At 40.7% G+C, this 19,701-nt stretch overlaps 1 protein-coding gene across 1 annotated transcript; it reads right to left on the bottom strand.

Annotated features, from left to right (window-relative positions):
• Positions 1-43: 43 nt before the first annotated feature.
• On the bottom strand, positions 44-11,354 carry LOC102301211 (ceramide synthase 2; the record flags this gene model as incomplete). The annotated part of the gene is given in 10 exon segments (XM_005946654.3): positions 44-2,537; positions 2,788-2,941; positions 3,054-3,160; positions 4,192-4,320; positions 6,067-6,159; positions 6,900-6,950; positions 7,165-7,222; positions 10,323-10,441; positions 10,547-10,664; positions 11,181-11,354. Coding segments are annotated over 10 exon segments (1,158 nt in total). The 3' UTR covers positions 44-2,381.
• Between the last annotated feature and the right edge of the window lie 8,347 nt (positions 11,355-19,701).

The raw sequence follows: 19,701 nt of genomic DNA, 5'->3' as shown, positions 1-19,701 counted from the left end.
TAGGATTAGCCGTGATGAATGCGAAAATAACCACAAATTCAACTTGGTTTCATTGTGATTCATGATCTTTGATTTTACCATTAATAACAATACTTAGGCATCATTAAACAAAAAAACAGACAAAAAATAATAATAACACTGTAATTAGGACACAGCTGTTTCTTCTGTATCACTGGGGAAGAGAGGCTGCTGGTTGGTTGGGGGTTAGTTAAAAAGAACGTGGTAGTGGAATGAGGGTGAGTTTGAAAGGAAGGCATTTTATAAAGAAGAGAAGACGTGAGAGCATGTAGCAGGTTGGATCTATGATGTGAGGTGGAAACAGGAAAGAAAAGGAGAGGGCATGAAGACAAGGAGAGCTTCCCATACATTACAGGTAAGGCACTTGACATACAAAGCTTTAGAGCAACAAAACTCTGTAACACTCATTTCATGATTTCATCTAAAAACTAAAACAAAATAAAAGTTTCAAAGAACATACCTGTAAACACATTTAATACCCAGAATGATACTTAAAAAATTTACTCAGATCAACACTTTAAATTTGCAGCCGGGTTAACAATCAGAACCCAGACTATTGGGCAGTGACCTCGGGAAATCTGAAATTGCGAAACCGTCCTGCTCCACTGTACTTAATGAAACTCCAGCATTTCAACAGAGCAACACCCATTCGCATTGAGTCATCGCTCTTCAGTGGGTGGCATCGTCAATGCAAAACTGCTTGAGCTGAAGAAGAGAGGAAAAAGTTATTTAGCAGTTAGTTCAAGTTTTCTATCGGAGTTTATATTCATTTCTGGCTCTTTTATAGCCTAAACACCAAAGAACTGTTGAACTCTGGAGATGACTCTACTGGAAGCAGGAATTGTACAAAGTGAGCCTTGGTGGATTAGGAATGAACAGAAGTTAAAAGGGGACATATTATGCTCTTTTCCAGCACCATATTTTTATTCTTGGGACTCTGCTAGAGGAGCTTTGCATGATTCACAGTTCAGAATAATCATGGGTTATCTTGAAAGAAGCGGTTTTAGCTACCTGCCAGGTCCCTTTGAAGCATGGTTTATAGTACTGCGCTGAATCTCCACTGCAGCGGGTGATGCTCGCGTTCATACTCAGGCACTGTCACTGTCAACATGAGTAAAACCGAGCTAATAAATCTGGCACAATACTAGATATTTCTAATAGTATAAGGGGCAAGCTAGATACAATTAAGGCCTATTAGATGCTGTTCAACTAATGCTTTATCCTTGTGCTAACAGCATACTAAGTTTACACTGCGTATCACTGCCAAACAGATGTGTTGCAGTTTCTGAGGTTCTTGGCTAGGTCACACTTTTAACACAGTGCCATAAATCAGGTATGAGCCAGCTTTCTTCTGATTGGCTGCCTCTTGTAAACAAAAGATTTTAACACTAAGTGGGTAGAGCTGTGTGCCCAAGATTACCATATTAGGGATAGCCTCTCTTTGTGACATCACACAGATGCAGGGGTAGAAAAAACTACCTGAAATAGAGCATTTAGAGTAACGCAAAGTCTGAGCTTTTGGCTCACAGGGAATGCCTGCACATGCACAGACCTCATTATCTGAAACTTGTTTAATGTTTAATGTGAACATCCATTATTAAAAGTTTATGACAGAAAATATGGACCAGCACGATAGGCCCCCCCTTTAAAAAAAAATCTTGCTGATTACTAAACTCAAACCAGAACACTTTACAAATGGCACAAACCACACCGGAGAGCAGAGGAGCACAGTCCTACTGCAGGTTATTACTTTATATGAGAGACTCTATACTTTTGTGCAAAGACATTGCAATAGCTGAACGGATAGTTGCATAGACAGAAACCTAGGGAAATAAATGCCCTATTGTGTCACCTTCACATAACCCACTTTCAGTTGTTTTGTTCTGTTAGTAAAAAGCAAACAAAGAATAAAGCAACTCAATTTCAAAGCAGAAGGCTTTAAAATGGCTTTTTCGTAGCCGTCAGCTGGCTCTAAGGCACACAGTCAGAACATGAAAGCTAAAGTAGAAGCAGCATCACCTCCTCCGCCCCCTCATCTGTCTTCTCCAAACTTTGCTCTTCTCCATTTTTTCTTCCCCGTCTCATTGAAAACGTTTGGGACTAACATCAAACAAAAGGCAGTGATACATTTTTTTCCTCTGATGACAAAGCGAAGAGCCGTGCCACTTAATGTAGTGTATGTCATCTGCTGGATCTCTGTGCCCTCTAAAAAAACATGAATGTGTGTTGTGTAAAAGTAACAGTGCCAAATTTCCTCAGATACCCGCTGTTCTGGGTTTTAGGGAATCACTGGTCCCTCCCTCCTGCTCCTCTACTGAGGGATATAAGTCCTTCTCATGTTTCTCCATCCCGTGACTTTAATTTCACTGCCTCTTGCGGTGGTTGTTGTTGTGGACTGTGTGACCATTCTGCACCGGGCCATTTTTCTTCATATGCTTTTTCTCTCCTGCCTCCTCGTCGCCCTCCTCTTCTGATTCGTCTGTTTCATCTTTGTCGCTTCTTTCATCATCCACTTTTTCCTGAAGAACACGAGGAAAAGCTCATGAAAATATATAAACATCATCATTAATCGGAGAGACCTCCTGCTCATGCTCTCCTGGAGCTCTGCAGAGTGTCAGAACAAACTCAGACTTTCAAACGCCTTATTCATTTTTGATTTGCAGCTTTTCAGAAGAGCGTATGTGCAAATTTGACTCACAGAAATAAATGTTTTGCAGCATTATTTAGTTTTTCCTGTTTGACCTAATTGATCTCTTTTGGTTTGCTTACATTGTTGGTGAGGAATCGGATTGCTATGCGTATAATGAGAATGGCCCAGAAGATATGTAGACACTGCAGAGTCATCAGCAGCCCATTGAAAAAGTAGTAGCCGAAGAATGGCTTATAGATGGTGACTGGATACACCCACGTGCAGTAAATAATCCTGCAAGAGAAACGGCGAGGATTAAGGAGAGTGAAGCACGACAAACAGTGGTATACTGCAGCAGTCAAAATGACTGTCTCAAATCTGTGTATATGTATGTGTGTGTGCTTACCAGAAGGGGAAGATAACAAGGCGGGTGACAATGAAGACTGCAGCAAATACAATGAAAATGTAGTTACAGGCATTTCTCCACCCAGCATAGTTGAACATCTTTGCAGACTGTTAGTGGAAAAGATAAAAATAAATTATCAAAAGGGGAAAGTTTCTGGGGAAAAAAAAACATTTAAACTTCATTCATAGCTTTTTCTGTTTGTAAATGGGTCCTCTTGGGCTTGACTGCATGAATGACCCGCATGTAATAAAACCAAAGAGTATTCGTGGTATAAAGGAGGAACTTAGCCAATGCATCTGTAAAAGATTCAGAGGCTAAAGTGAAAGCGCTTTAAACACGCATTCTCTTTAAAGGCCAGCAGGGGGCGATCCTGTGATTACAAAAAGACTTCTGGTCTTCAGATTTCTTCCTCTGTGACCTCAGTGACACTTTTCTGGTGGTTTTATGGTCTCGGCCAGTAACTTCAAACCATGCTGAATAAAGCATGAAGTTCATTTTATAAATTATGTGTCAGATTATTGGCTAATGATTTGTGTGCTCTGTCCCCCATTTTCACAGTAAGCTCCACCCCTCGCTCGTTGCGTCTGGCAAACACTCAGATAAAATCTTCCTAACTTTTAACTGGACTTTGCTAACAGTGGGTGACTTCATGGCATCTATGTTCACCACTTATACAGTCTTTGGGAAAGAGTCAGTATCACATTCCTGCTATTTATGGTCCTTTGACAAACTAAAATACATTTAATGCTTAAGGGAATGACCCTAATAAAAAAACAGAAAAAGAAAAAAAAGCAACAGGTTACAAATATTTCTATTACCTGATAAAAACCATGCTAATTAATGAAAGTCTAAAGTGTTTATATCCCACAAATAATACTTAAATTGCACTTTCCTCCACAGGGGGCAGTATGTGATCAGTGTAAAAACATCAGAATACTCAAAGGCCAAAACATCCTGCTTAGTGGTGGTAGGGATAAATGACATCAGTGCAAACTGTGCAACATTCAAACACAGTTCTCACACCTCACGGAGTAAAAATATCTCCAGGATGACAGGATGTAAATATATGTCGAGCTACAGGTTAGTTGATTTTGGGCACGTGCTTTCCATCAGTGTATAAAATGAGGTGAGGCTTTACCTCGAGGAGGTAATCGGAGGAGTCGTGCACCAGCATGATGAGAGTTCCACAACGGATGTAGTTAACACACCAGGAGAAGCTGATGAGGAGGATTGTTGCTACATGGTGAACTATCTGCTCCTTGAAGTCCTGGAGAGGGGGAGATAGATGGTGGTGGTGGTGGGGGGGTAAAGATGCTTTTGAATTAATGCCGTGTACATGAAACAGAACACATATATATATAACCGTGCACTATTTTTTAACCAGGTACATGAGAATGCAAGTACATCCGGCTTAACATTATCTGGGTTAGACTTTGTGCTGCTGAAACACACTGTGAAAGAGTTTGGCAAGAGTTTTTACCCCACTGTGCTCAGCTGACTAGGCTGAGCAAAGTCCAAGCCAAACACACTCAAAGGCGCACAATACACACGCACACATGTCACACAAAGGCACACTGAAACACACACACACATGTCACAGCAGCCTAATGTCCACTCACAGTCCATGCCAGATGTGAAACTGATCAGAGAAGAGTGACGAAAGACTCTTTGTCAGCCTTGTGTGCAGAATTATGATGCTATATCCACACAGATTCAATAGTGACTGTGTCTGCACAAATGACATACTCATTTTGCAACCACCACCTTATCATGTTAAAGGGGTTTGTCTGCCCTAATGATCCTAAATGCCACATAGTCAAAATTTGTCCCCAGTAGGGTCTGCCAAGGCAAATTGGTTCTAGGTGAAAGGTCAGGCCAAGTGTGATTCACAAGACGCTTATGGAGCCACATTACCTCACCTGCATTGGGGTTACTGGAGCCCCGGAGGCAGGACTGGTCGATGGGCTCACCCTTAGCCCTTAGATCATAGGGCTTAGCTGGGTTCAGTATGACCTAGTCTCATGGACCACGGGATGAGATTCTCTCTGAGTTTCTCAAGGTTCTAACTGTTGTGGAAATGTTGTCGCTGATACGTCTCTGCACTGTATGGAAGTTGGGGACATTGATTTGGGACTGTCTTACTGTCTTACCCCCTCTTTAAGAAGGGGGACTGGAGAGTGTTCCAACTTCAGGGGAGTCACACTCCACTAAACTAACAGACTAACTGACAGAGGAGAGTCTGCCTGTCAGTCAACCTTAGGATTCTGGAGGAATGTTTGAGCGTGAGTGTGAAGCATATGGGATGAGAATTAGCACTTCAAAGTCTGATGTGTTCCCAAAGTTCTCAATTGGAAAAGCGTGGAGCACCCACTCCAGGACAGGACTGAGTTACTGCCTCAGATAGAGGAGTTTAAGTGTATCAGGGTCTTGTTCACAAGTGAGGGAAGAGTGGTGCAGGAGATTGCAGTGATGTGCGAATGCTGTACACAGCAGAAGGAGCTGAACATGAACACGAAGCTGTGTATTTACTAGTCAGTCACCAATGGTCACGACCTCTGGGTAGTGACCAAAATAATGAGAATGAGCTCCCTCCGAAGGGTGGCTGGGCTCTCCCTTAAAGGTAGGGTAAGGAGCTCAAAGAATAGTCGCTACTCCCCCATACTGAAAAGCGCCAGTTGAGGTGGTTCCATCTGAATAGGATACCTCCTGGGCACCATCTATGTGAGGTATTCTGGTCATGTCCCACCTGGAGGGGGCTCCAGGGCAAACCTTGGCTTGCTTAGCAATGTCTTTGTGCTCCACTGGTAGAACTGGAGGAGGTGGCTAGGGGGCAAACGGTCTGGATATCTCTGCTTAGGCTGCTGACGCTGTCATCCAGACTGGACAAGCAACAAAAAATTGATGGATGGATGGTTGGGAGGAAAGACAAATGTCTTTTCCTCCTTTTCCTGTTCAAATCCTTTGTACTCCTAAATAAAGAAAATCTTTGTGTTCTTGAGATAAATTCACTTACTTTGCGTTTGACATCAGAGGCGACGCTGAAGAGTAGAGATCCATAGAAACCCAGTTCAATCATATAGTACCAATATTGGGACGGCAAGAGAGTCTGAAGGGGAGGATACAGATCGTTAATTTTAAAGTCAATATAACAGTTTGTGCAAATCACTACTGGGAAGTGGGGCTGTACTTTTTCCTATATTACAGATTAACCTTCTAAATGTTCTCTGATGAAATTGATTTTGGCGTAATTTTAAAAATGACTAATGTCTGGTTTAACTTCAGAGAGTGCCAGTTAACACATCCAAGCTGCATGATTGTCACAGCAACTGTGTGAAGATATTATGTCAATATAGACCAAAATCTCTGAGGAATGCCTCCAGCATCTTGGTGAATTCAGGCTAAGAAAAATTAAGGCAATTCTAAAGACAAAAGAGGCTCCAATCCAGTATCAGCTGAATCTATATGTGTCATGCATCCCAACCGAGGGAGTATAGTTTACTAAACCAAAATAAAAAGCCTGAGGATCTTTTGGCACAGATATTCACAGAGTCTGGGATCGTCAGTGAGACTGTGAGAGAAGTGTTTATGTTAAAACACCTGCGTTAAAGTCCTTAAATCTGACCTTGACAAATGTCACCCATTAAAGACACTAAAACTAACACTATAACTAATCAAATCTAAAGTGAAACCGAAACGAAGAAAAGCCACTCTAGACATGTTGCTTCCATCATTTCAGGACAGGCAGGGAGAAACTTTATTACCTTCCAGGACCTTTTTGTTCTGGAGCTTAATTTAATGAACAGATACGCAGTGCATTTATTGTACTTAGTGATTCTAGAGACGTACCAGCACAGGAAAGCCTTGCCACATCTCCTTCAGGTCATACAGCCAAGGTTTCTGGAAGGACATGCAGGATGGGAATGAGACAGCAAAACACGACAGGTGTATTTATAACAACTGACTCAGCACAAGGATGAGTCAATGCTTCCCCCTCTGACAGTGCGAGAGGTGAGGTTATCACGGCAAAGGAAAAGGCTGGACAGGTCATGAATATACATAAAAGCATGAGAGGAGGAAGAGGAGTGGTTGAGGTTAACATGGCAGTACTCACATCGATGAGGGCGGCCAGGCCAGCAATGAAAGCAAGAAGGTAAAAGGTAAATCTCCAACTGCAAGAGAACACACACACATACAAACACACTTTCTACTCAGTCAATGAGGAAAGACAGTAGGCACATTTTCTACCAGCAGACACATAAATGCATCTCACTCACACACACACACACAAATTCTCGCTTACAGTCACAAACACACAAGTTAAAGAGAGATGCCAGGCTGCGTGAACTGCCTGGAAAATCTGCTGATAATGTCAAACACAACACACACACGCGGGAACACACAAATGCACACACAGAGACACAGACACAGTCAAATATGTGCTAACAGACAATGAGAGCCACTAGACAACACCCTGTACTGGAGACAGTGATAAGTCATTGTCACTGCTCATACAGGTGTAATGAGAAGACGCTACAGAAAACGCTGCAGCAGAGACACGGATACAGAGAAGGAGTGGGAGTGTGGGAGATACCCCAGTGGGGGGAATAAGGGAGAGATACAGAAAGCCTGTTGTGTGCACATCCACAATACATCGATTCACAAGAAAAATGCCTTTACGCTGTAGCCCGCATAGTGAAAGACACACCATGACCAGAGAGCGACAAGCATGCAGTCACATGCACGCCTGAACACACCCACACATACACACCCACACGTCACATATGCACACACATCACTGTAAATTGGCTGAAATAATGTAAATGCTTGGCCCATACCTGACATCTATAATATTATTTGCTTTATTTGTTTGGTTTTTGTAGTTATTTTTCCCATCATGTGTACCAGGAAAACAAAATCACTTCAAAAGCAATTTTAAGCTATTTTTGAGCATTTAGCCCACTTAAAGCTGTTGTGACACACACAAATTCAGCATCACATCACAGTTACTAATCGAATTTGTGTTACAAAAGCTCTTTAATGATGTGTATCACACACATCATTAAAGAGCTTTTGTAGAAAGAAAAAAAAATCATAAAACATGCTGTTAACTGAACTTCCACTTAAATCAGGTCCTTTCAGTTCATGTGAAGGGAGGTGGGATAAAGAAAACTATTATTTTCATTTTTCTGGCACCAAAGGACAAAAATGTGCCGCTAAAGTGTAAAGCACAGCTGCTCTTAACGTGACATCAACTCCTGCAAACATGTGCAATAAGCTAAACCAAAGCTAAAGCGGCAAAGAAAGAGTGAGGTCAAAGCTGAGTGTATGGTGACTCCAGCCAAGCAGCCAAAGCCTGATTTTGAACAAGTAACAAAAATGCTGATGAGCAGTCAGGCTTAAAGCACTGCAGACTCCATTTCCAGCGGCTTCAGGCAGGTGTTCTATTATTTCTTTGAGCTAATACTTAAACAGTAAAATACAGATCATGCGTGTGACTTCATTAAAGATTTGAGTGGAAGAGACTTTGACTACAGCTTAAGCTTTATGTTGCTAACGTATGACGTACGGCTAAGTAATGCAAATGTAATGAAACAAATGAGTTTCTTCAGGGAACAAACAGGTTCAACTTCAACCCATCCGAATACTTGGCAAACTTACTTAGGGCTGTTCGATATAACGATATATATCACATGATGATATAAAAACGTCTATCTTTCATTTTACGCTATCGTTTGTTTCGTGGTGTCGCAAAGTAAACTGTTTACGGCAATATTTTTTCATCGTTTTGATGGCCACTGTAGTGGCTATATTAATTTCTTAAAGTTCTCTCTTTCTCTTATATTTTATATAATCACACTACTGACGGACAAGCGCCTGTTTTTATGCGTTGTGGTTAGCGACAACGACGGTAACAGCATCGCGTGTCTGCTTGTTTATGTTCCACATAAACCTTTCACAATAAAGCTCAAGATCCTGTTGAGACTTTTCAAAATAAACTGAATCACGTGAAAGAGCAGATTATTTACGGATGAGAATTTAAAAAAAGAGCTGCCAGGTGCTAAAAAATAAACCTTAGACTCAAACGTTAGAACAGGCTTTTCCCAGCAGCACGCCGTGTAATAAATACTCATAAAGAAAACGTCAGCGGCAACTTATGTCTAAAAATGTATAGTTTTATGCATTGGTTAAAACACTCGACTCCAGCTACATGACGCGCAGCTGGAAACACTTCACGCAACGAGATTCACAGAATTTACAGAAAATGTTACATTTTTGTGATTTATATCGTTATCTGGACGATAGAATTCTTATATCGGGATATGAGATTTTGGTCATATCGCACAGCCCTAATATCGGAGCCTCCTGATTTTACACTTACAGTTTTGTAATTGTCATATTTATCAGCAACATCTCTGCAGGAAGTGCCATCATTAATGTCATTTATGTCTTTACCAAGAACTGACGGAAATAAAGGGTGTGAGAGAACCGGTTTTGAAAAGGGTTTCCAGGGTGAGCGTGCACTGAAAAATGTCATGTCTTTTGAGCTTTGTAGGAAAAAACAAAGCTGTAATACTTCCCCTACAACTCCATCTCATGAGTGATGCAATCAGAGGCTCCAGAGAAGCTACAGAGACCCTGTGGTGGGTACAAACTGTATTTCTGTCTCACTCCTTATTACAGTGACTTTTTCATCCACTGTACACAGCGTGTCCACCGCTTTCTGGGTAAAAATGGTAAACTGATCTTTTGAGTTAAAAGCTTTCACAGATCTGCATCAAACATAAACAAAACCCAAGCCAACAGATCATGAAAGACTTACAAACAGGACACATGGGATAATATAATCATAGGATTTCTCTGCATCCATATCAGTGGACAGTATATCTGCATGCTGTCAGTACTAGTATCGGTATCATGTTATCTGCTGTCTATTGTACTGTACGTATCTGTGAATCCTGTCAGCTGGTAGTAGCTGGCCTCAATAGCCTTGTAATCAGGCTGTTGGTTTAACTCGGCTTCTGTTACAGTAAATGTTGGCTTACAAATAAAAATAACCAACAGTGGTGACAGAGCCCCAGCTGCAAAGGCCCTGTGCTAATAAGCATGGTTGGATGTGTGAGTGTGTGCGTGTGGAGAGCAGGGGCAACATTGCAATGAGTGCAGAAATAGAGGGCTACGTTTGCCCTCAGAAATGTGCTCATATTGCCAGAGGAACACTCTCTGGACTCTACAGCAGTCATATATGTTTAGAAGAGCACGGATGTATACCTGGCCTCGCGAAACTTTTTGAGCAGACTCGGTCTGTCCTGGTTCCTTCGTCTCCTGAACCATCGCTGCACTTGTCTTTCTGAGTAGCCAGTCTTCTTGCAAAGACTTGCTACTGAAGACTGAGAACAGCACAAAGAGGTCAGATTTGATTATTTTCCAGTGACTCAGTCGAGAGCTGCATTAGAGCCTTTATGATGTTGCAATAGAAGGCCAGAGGTATCTACCTGTGTGGGGTTTTTGGTAATGTTACAGTAGTAGGACTCCAGTGTGGGGTTGTGTGGGACCTTGAGCCGCACCGTGTCTTCAACCCCGAGCAGCGAGGCCAGAGGCGTGGCCACCATCCTGCAATTGTGACATGTTGGGATTAAAAAACAGTGACAAAGAAAGGAAGCATAGGTGTGATTATTAAATATTATATAATCCGATATTCAAGCTATTATATATATATATATATATATTTATTTTTTTTTTTTGTAAATGTGTTATCTTGATTACACTGTTTCTTTTATTGTATATTCTGACAATTCTGTGGCTGAATAGGAGGTAGACATGAAAAACAATGAGGAACAGAGTCTCCTGGCATTAGCAGGGAAACACAGATGAACGCTGATTAGCTCCTGGAAACAGGAACGCTGTTTGCACACTTATGTGGAAAACAATAACAGCTGAAGAAACAATGGGAATTTATTCATCATAGATCTGGGCACAACAAAAGAAGGATTAAGTAACTACTGAGGGGAAAAAAGCACAAACTAACTGAATACAAAGTCAGGAGAGATTAAAGACATAAAGAAATGCATAAACGCATTAAAGGTAAATGTCTGAGATAGAATAAGACAGAGTGAAAAATGGACCGACCTTTCAAAGATCTGACGGATAATGAGGAATATGAGGGCAATGGGCAGCGCCACCCACAAGTCGCGGGCCTTGGCGTACACTCGTCCATCCCGATCCTCCAGGTCAGCCCAGCCCAGGCCCTCCGGAAACCACCGCCGCTCCTGCCAGAACCACTCACTGAGCTCCGACAACATCCTGAAGCACACGGACACAAACGGAGTCAACACTTTCAAACAGCGTGTAACCCAAGCTACAATACAATAGCTATCATTTAGACCCGCAAACCCTAAAGTTTGTTGGTGTAAAAATAGGTGAAGAAAAGAAAGCTGGATGGTTGCTAAAACTCGCAGGTCATACCTATATTGTTGAAATAATATCCCATCACAATCCTGGTGGAAATCTATTTGAAGAAAAGCTGCTGGGCAGTGGAGCCGGTTTTAACCACGGCTCCTACAGTATGTTCAATGTAGGGCTGGGCCATATCATATCACGGTAATATCGGTATAATGTTGGGCAACAATAAGAAAATGAAATATCGCGATAGAATATGGGCATGCGCAGTGCCTTTGTTTTCATACACACATGGTGGAAAAAGCATGGCGGCGACAGAGTATGAGAAGGGCGAAAGTGGATCGTTGAATGAAACGGATGAATCAGAATTGCTTTGTAAAAATGCTGCAACTTCAGTGGTGTGGGACTGGTTTGGCTTTCGTCCGTCAGATACACAACAAAGCACTATTTTTGGTAGAGCATGCTAGCGAGCCGTCGTTATTACCGTGTTTTTCGGAAAATACCGCACACTTAAAATCAATCCTTTGATTTTTCTGAAAATCGACAGTGCCCCTTATAATCCCGTGTGCCTTATGTATGAATTCTGGTTGTGTTTACTGACCTCGAAATGATTTTATGTGGTACACGGCGCTCGAAAATCTGTCAAATGTTTTAGTGGGACTTTGCTAAGCTACGAACCCGCACCGCTTGATGGATTGTCGGAGCATTACGGCTATCGTAGGCAGGCGCCTCGCGGAGTGATATGTACTGTGCTTCAACATAATATTACAGTACTGTGTGTGTATAACCTCTTTTTAAGTTTTGTGGATATTATACATGGTTATGCTGAGGATATGTCGGCCAATTTCCACTGGAAATGGTTAAACTGTCAGCAAGGAATTTGCATTTGCACTGTTAAATTTTTATATAACTGTAATGCACATAAAAAACAGCTGCTTGTTTAAGTGAAAATACATTGATGTTTTGTTTTTTTGCACTAATAAAGTTGTGGAGTTGTAAAGTATTTTGTCTAGTGTCAATTATATCGTCAGTTATATCGTTATCGCAAATTTTCAAATGTATATCGTGATAAATATTTTTGGTCATATCGCCCTGCTCTAGTTCAATGCGTTACTCTAAAGAAAACAGCCCAGTGAAAAAAGAGAATACAACAGAATGTAGACATGACGCTGGCTGAGAAAACAACAGGTTGTTTACAGTGTTTGTGCGTATTTGTTTCCATGAGCTGAACAGAAAAACTTTTAGGAGGTTGTCTTTATCAGAATGTTACCACTTAAAGATGTTCTGACTGAGGATATGACCATCTTACAAAAAATATTTAACATGTTAGGAGCAAGCTGCAGCTTCAGCTGAGCTTTCATGATTTTATTTTTATCAATTATCTTTTAAATTAAAATCCCTTTAAAAGTCATTTGGTTTAAGATGTAAAAAAAACAACAACCCAAACGGACCCAACAGAGACTAAAGGAGCATGCTGCTACTTCTGTTGCTCTTTTAAAAGTAAATACGTTTTCTAAAAATATGCCTTTCTGAGTCATTTTGAAGGAAATATCTGCTGATGTGGGAGATTCCCTCATGAACAGCTGCAGTAGAGTCATTTCTGCACATTTTACTAATAAATTTGTTACGTTAAAATATGATCACTTCTCTATTATTAAAGTTCCAAGAGCTTTAATAACAGAGCATTTCTCCTATATCTCACTACTAGTGAGAGTAGGAATGTTGATCTTTCATAAATGAGCATCTCTTTCAAGTACAGTGATATTGTTCTTCCTAAAATCTGTATCCATAAGCAGGGATGAGCAAGCAAAGAGGTAAACTCTGAATAACTGAGCTAAAAAGTTTTGTAATTCTTCATCATTTTTAATTTTTATTTCATTTTGAATCTTTCTTTGTTTCTTCCAGTTTAGTTTGAGTTAGTTTCGAGAGTGGGTTTATTTGTCTCAGTTCAGTTTTTACTGTTTCAAAAAGTTTCGTTTTTATTAGTTCCACTGTTACTTCTAGTCTTTTTTAATTATTGTTATATGGGTGGCAATTATCAGGGGCCTGCCAATCAGAAGTTAGGTGGCTTGATCCCTCCAATCTGCACGGTGAAGTATCCTCAGGTAGATGCTTAACCCCTGATGCACCTATCAGAGTTTGAGCGGGAATTTTAAGGGCATTACACACCGAGTGTTGTAAAAAAGCAACATGAAAATCAGAATTTCCCAGGTTTGAACTTATCGTGTAACAAATTTACAAACCGAACATGCTGTGTTTTTGTGGAAAATGTTGACATCAAGCGATGATGAGCTGGTGGTGCGGCTGCTTTTGTACATATTTCAGGATGTCAGCGGCATTTTGAGCTCTTGCTGGGGTCTCCTCCCAGCCTGACATGTCTGAATCATGTCATCAACAAGGCATTCTAGTTAGAGATTGTGAATATCACCTCAACTTGCTCCTTTCAGTGTGAAGGAGCAACACCTCTACTCCAAGCCCATCCTCAATGGCCAAGCACCTCACCCGTAACTAACATAAAATTAAAGTGCTATTAGAACACTTACATTATCTTACGTCAGTGAAAACATGTCTGAGTTGCAGGACTCTCATTTCTTAGTATAATGCTGCCTCTTAATGATTTGGGGGTGTTTTTTCTTGTTTTCCCTTGAGGATGTCATGGGCTGGACTGAGATGGTTTGTGAGCCTGTCCCAGCCCTCAGGTCATATTTTGCCCATATGTGGTCTATAGACTGGCTATACACGCACCCACTATACATCCCTGGCTATGTATATAGGAGGGCAACTGTAATCGGATACATAATTTGGAGAATTGGATGATTTCCCCCTATGCGGAAGCCTTCCTGTGTGTTTCTTACCATGCATATAACAGAGCAAATACAACATGCATAGAAGTCAAGAGGCCCTCACAGGAGAGGAAAAGGCAGAGCAACAACTAAGCAAATCTCTCCCTCCACATGTGCTTAGTCGAGGGCAGCACTTTCTCCTCACAGTACATAGCTGAATATTTCTGATGCAAAGTTCAGGGAGTGGCAGAAAGAGAGAGTGTAAAGAGGTTTGAATGAATATCTGTGGGACGTGAGTCATGAGTCAGTCGTAAGTGCTGAGCAGCGGGGGCGCCCCAAAGCACTCTATCTCCGGTGTCCCCCTGCAGATCTACAGTAACTCCCCTCCCAACAACTGCAGCTGTGAATGCCAAAACCTCGTAACCACTTCATCCCCACTCCCATCCCCACCCTGCTGCTCCCTGCCAGTTATTTGAAAAGGATTCCCTCCTTAGCTTAGAGAGCCAAAACCATGTGTAATGCCTCCTTGTCATGACTATCTTTAAAATTTACAGCCTAAACCCTACTTAGCCATTAATGTTGATAGAGTTTTACAGAAAGAGAAGCAGAAGCAGTAAAACAACTGTGCGGTTCACAAATTTTTTAGCATGTCCTTATCTGTGTTTGGAGCTGTGTTTGGTTTTAACGTTTCTGATAAGAGCTCACATGAAATACTTTAATATCAGAGCAGAAAAAGAGTTTCTCTGAGAAATAAATAAGCGCCTTTTCTTTAAGTTACACCCTTATAATGTGGAAAACACCCATTAAATGGATACAAAGGGGACATCTAAACATTACTTGTTTCTCCTGACCAACAGATGGAAACTGGAAAGTATGCAGTTTTTCTATTACTGATTATCTATTATTAATCCAGCATTTGTCATATAAAGAAGAAGTGTACTGTTTGACTGATCTCCTTCCTCTACTGGCCTTTTATTGGTGTACTGAACTCATCAGACTGATTAGAAGTTGTTTACATATTTAAACATGTGAAAGATTCCTAGTTTGACCCCAGGAGGAGACACAAATCGATTTGTAATTGGGATCGAAATAAACACACTGGAAGCGATTTGCTCGAAGCTGCTAGCTTGTCGTCAACGGACAGCCAAACCTCTGGTTGCCCAGGTAACACTCTAATATAGGGGTGTCAAACATAAAGCCCAGAATTGAGTCGGCAAAGACGCCAAATCCGCCCACTTGACAGGTTTGGAAAATGTGGGCACATATTTTCCACTTTCACTGATCTGACCCACTTAAGAAAGTGGGCAGTATGTGGCCCTTGATGTAGAATGACTTTCACGTATTTAACAAGCAGATCATATGCCAATCAACAGTATTCTTCGCTTTCATTGGTAGTTACCTCTGTTGCTCACCTGCAGGTATTTCTCCCATAGTCACAGGCTTTAGGAGCAGCCAAAAGTAGCAGCTGATAAGCTCATAATTATTCCACTTAATCACACAGACTTTGGGAAAATGAAAACACCACTACAGTTATAATTTCAGCTATTATCAATTACTAAAACAAACATTGTGCCACTTTCTGTGTTGCAAGACTCCTTCTCCTTTTTTTTTGGCTATTCAGCACATCCTTTCCCTTTCCTGTTGCCCCTCAATAAAACTCCAGATTCACTCCCAGACAGACCGCGGGAGTTTTAGCTCAGTTAATTATTAATTTATTCAGTTTTTCCATTTGGATTATAATTAAGTTCAAGTCTTCTCTTAAATAAAGACAAGTTTCTTTAGTTTCATGATTCCACAATTTTCCTGATTATTTAGATTTTTTCATCTTCAACAGAAAAGCCATAAATGATCTTTTATGTTTAACTTCATAACTAGTTCAAGAAATTCAGCTTCACTTCATGTAAACTGCAGCTCACTGACACTGTTGGCTACGTCTCATGGTTGAGTGCTTCAGTTATTTTCCTCATCATGTCGTGTTAGTCATGGCCCCAGTTTCCTGTTGCAGGAGCACGGCTGACTGAGCATTGGGCTGCCCCTTCTCGCACCCCACCACCCCCCTTCTTTTAACACAGGTAGTAGTGGATGGGAAGGGTGACATATTTTTCCTGGTCACTTTGCCAGCTCTTCCACTTCGGTAGCCCTACATCTCACTTCTCCCAGAGTGCGCTGCCAGATCTTAAGAGCTTCGCTGAGCAGGGTTTTTGCATGCATGTCCGGCTCCATTATATAAAAACAACAACAACAACAACAACAGTGTAATCTCATTGAAATCCGATAACTAAATGAGCTTCTGAGCATCACTACGGATGGCCAAAAGAGCAGATGGCACTTATTCCCCTGTATAAATATGTGATTTCCTATAATTAAAAATGACTAAACACTGTTTATGAGTGTGTCCGCTGTGATTAGTTCACCAAACACATGCACACAAAAGCAAACAAAGGGGGGAACAAAGTTCTTTTAATTTCTCATTATTGTAGCAGTATGTGGTAAGTTCAGCTTAGGATCCCAGAGGGTATTTTTAGGGTGACTTGTTGAGTTCATGCAGTGAATTCAGCATGTTAAAGCACTTTCCCCCCCACAGCTTTCCTAACCCTTCATGCTATTGGCTCACTGGGTCACATGATCAGACTCTGACCATTTTAATGGTCCAATAAAAATAAAGGAAGCCTTTGGCAGGGGAGGGAAAAGGAAGTTGTCTGTGTATGTCCCTTTCCTTCTGTTTTTCTGACAATGAATGTACAGTACAAGCATGTTTGGTGATTATCAACAGCTCTCTCAGTTCACCAGCTGTCACTGCTGTTTCTTTTTATATTTTCCTGGATCCTGGGTTTTCAAACAAGTGATGTAGTTTCTCAGAAATTTTAGCAAAAACCTACACAGACACTCACTGGTTCCTGGTACAGAGTACAGGAAAGTTTGGGGAATGTAAACATGCTGCCACCACACAAAGGAAGCACTCCAGATTTCCCATTCATCTCCACAGATTAAGAACATCTCATGGAGATTTACAGTCAGCCTTTTCTGGATGGTGGAGGGCTGAGTCAGCCAGAGGAACATAAGTCACAAGACAGTAGTGATGTGCTCTAACTGTGAGTCACTTGTACCAAGCCACCTATGATTGTACAACCATTCATTTACTCATATCCATCCACACTTGACACATTCAACAGCAAATGAAAATCCAAAATCAAATTTAAAAGTCTTGAATAATCAGGCCTCCTCTTATCTTAAAGACCTCATAGTATCGTATCACCCCATTAAAGCACTTCAGTCTCAGACAGTTCTTGGAGTATTTAAAAGTAGAATGGGAGGCAGAGCCTTCAGCTTTCAGGTCTTCCTCCCCTCACCCCACACCTGTCGTGGCAGATGGTCGCCCCTCCCTGAGCTCGGTTTTACCGGAGGTTTCTTCCTGTTAAAAGGGGGGTTTTCCTTCCCACTGTTTCCTTCCCCCACTGCTCTTGGGGGGATTTAACAAAATAAAGCACATTGAGGCAACTGTTGTTGGGATTTGGCACTATATAAATAAAACTAAGCCTTTAACTATGAAGTGAATGAATGGATCACTCACACGATAAGCTATAAAAACTACTATTGGAGACCAGAAAGAATGGTACACTGAAGGTAATTCTAGCAAAACTGAAAAGACTGGAGTTCTGCTGTTGGACATTTTTTTAAACATGGGTTGTTCTGAAAAGCTAAACTAAATTCAAGTGTGGTACTTAACAGGATGTCACTGTTGTAAAAAGGCAGTTTGTGAAATTTCTTCCTTCCTAGATTTTCCACCAGTAGCTGTAAATAGTTTTATTGAAAAGTGGAAGTGTTTAGTAACTACAGGAATTCAACCACAAAGTGGAAGACCACATAAAGTTACAGAGAGGGGTCGCCAAGTGAGTAAAAATCACTAACAAACTGCAGACTCAATAACTGTGGAATTGAAACCTCCACTGACATTAACATCAGCACAAAAACTGAACGCCAGGAGCTTCAAGACATGGGTTTCCCAGGCTAAGCAGCTCCTGTCGCTGTAATGTGTTGGTGGCCCAGTACTTTTGCCCATATAGTATATTTTAAATATTATATATCTTTAAAAAAAAGTGGCTGTTTTTATTTTAAACAACCATATGGAAGTAAAAAAAAAAAAAAGGATGAAATAGTAGCTTATTATAATACGTTGCTGATCAAAGTATCACCAGTTCATCTATATTTATATACAGCATACTGCAGTACACAATTCATTCCAACATACTTTAAAGTTTAGCATGTATTTTTCCTGGTATTACTCACACAAATACTGTGTTTTTGTAAAAGGAAACAAACAAGGATTCACTAAATAAATCTTTTTCGCAGGATTAGTTTTAAACTTTTTTAACATAAAAATGTTAGAAATTTGTAATTAGAATATAAACAGGTTATACAATATCTATCACTGATAAACAAAACAGTTTACGTATGATAAAGTAATAACGTGTAAAATATAACGAGAGTCATAAACTATCCCACTCATTAGTTGATAAAAAAAAACTTGGTCACTTCATAGTTAAAGGCTCATAAACTGCTGGGCCTGGTGATTTATTACAACTGGTTTGATAAGGATATTGAGTTACATCTCAGTCACTTGGCACTAAGTGTTTGCTCAATGCTTATTCTCTGTTTAAGTTATTTAATGAATTTCCTAAATTTAGACTGCTGTAAATCTGATATTGACTTTACACTGAAGATCTATCCATGTATATATGAAGATGGACAGATGGATGAAGTTACATTTTTTTCATAATCGCATGATACGTCATCATTGGTGGGGACAGTGTTAAGCCATATTGAAAAAATTATCTCTACAGATATTGAAGAAAACATCATCTATAATTTTAAGGGTCGTGGTGTTGTTGGAGCCTATTCCACGCTGATATAGGCAAAAGGTCCCGAGTCTGTCACAGTTCACGCATGCAGTCAACTAATAACAAAGCTCACATTGATGAGTTTGGATTTTCGGAAGAAAACCACAAAGCCACAAAGAAATCCTGCAAACTCAACCCAGAAAGGTCAGCAGGTCTGAACCCAGAACCTTCTTGCTGTGAAGAAACACTGCTCACCACTGCACCTCTGTCCTGCCCTTTGGCATAGTCACAACATCTAATCTAATTATCTTCTATTTCTGGGCACAACGTTTTTTCATCTATATGGTGTTTTAAGTACTGATTCGGGTTCATACACACATAATTTATACTCACCACTCTTAATTATTAATTGATTGATGATTTTATTATTGTGCTATGCATAATTTACATTTGTCCATTCCCAACAGGTTTATAAGCCACCAAGAACAAATAACCAGAACCAGGGAAGCCTCGTCACTTACAAGTACTGGAGAAATAATCGGACCTGACGTCTTTTCTGACCTTTGGAAACAAAGCTTTGGCAAGAAGACTTAAAAGGGCAGAAAAGTCCACATTTTGAGCCCTGCACAT

Source organism: Haplochromis burtoni, unplaced genomic scaffold (assembly GCF_018398535.1).
Source record: "Haplochromis burtoni strain Fernald_Lab_line unplaced genomic scaffold, NCSU_Asbu1 Contig_497, whole genome shotgun sequence".
NCBI lineage: Eukaryota > Metazoa > Chordata > Actinopteri > Cichliformes > Cichlidae > Haplochromis > Haplochromis burtoni.
This window is presented reverse-complemented; position numbering and strand designations above follow the sequence as displayed.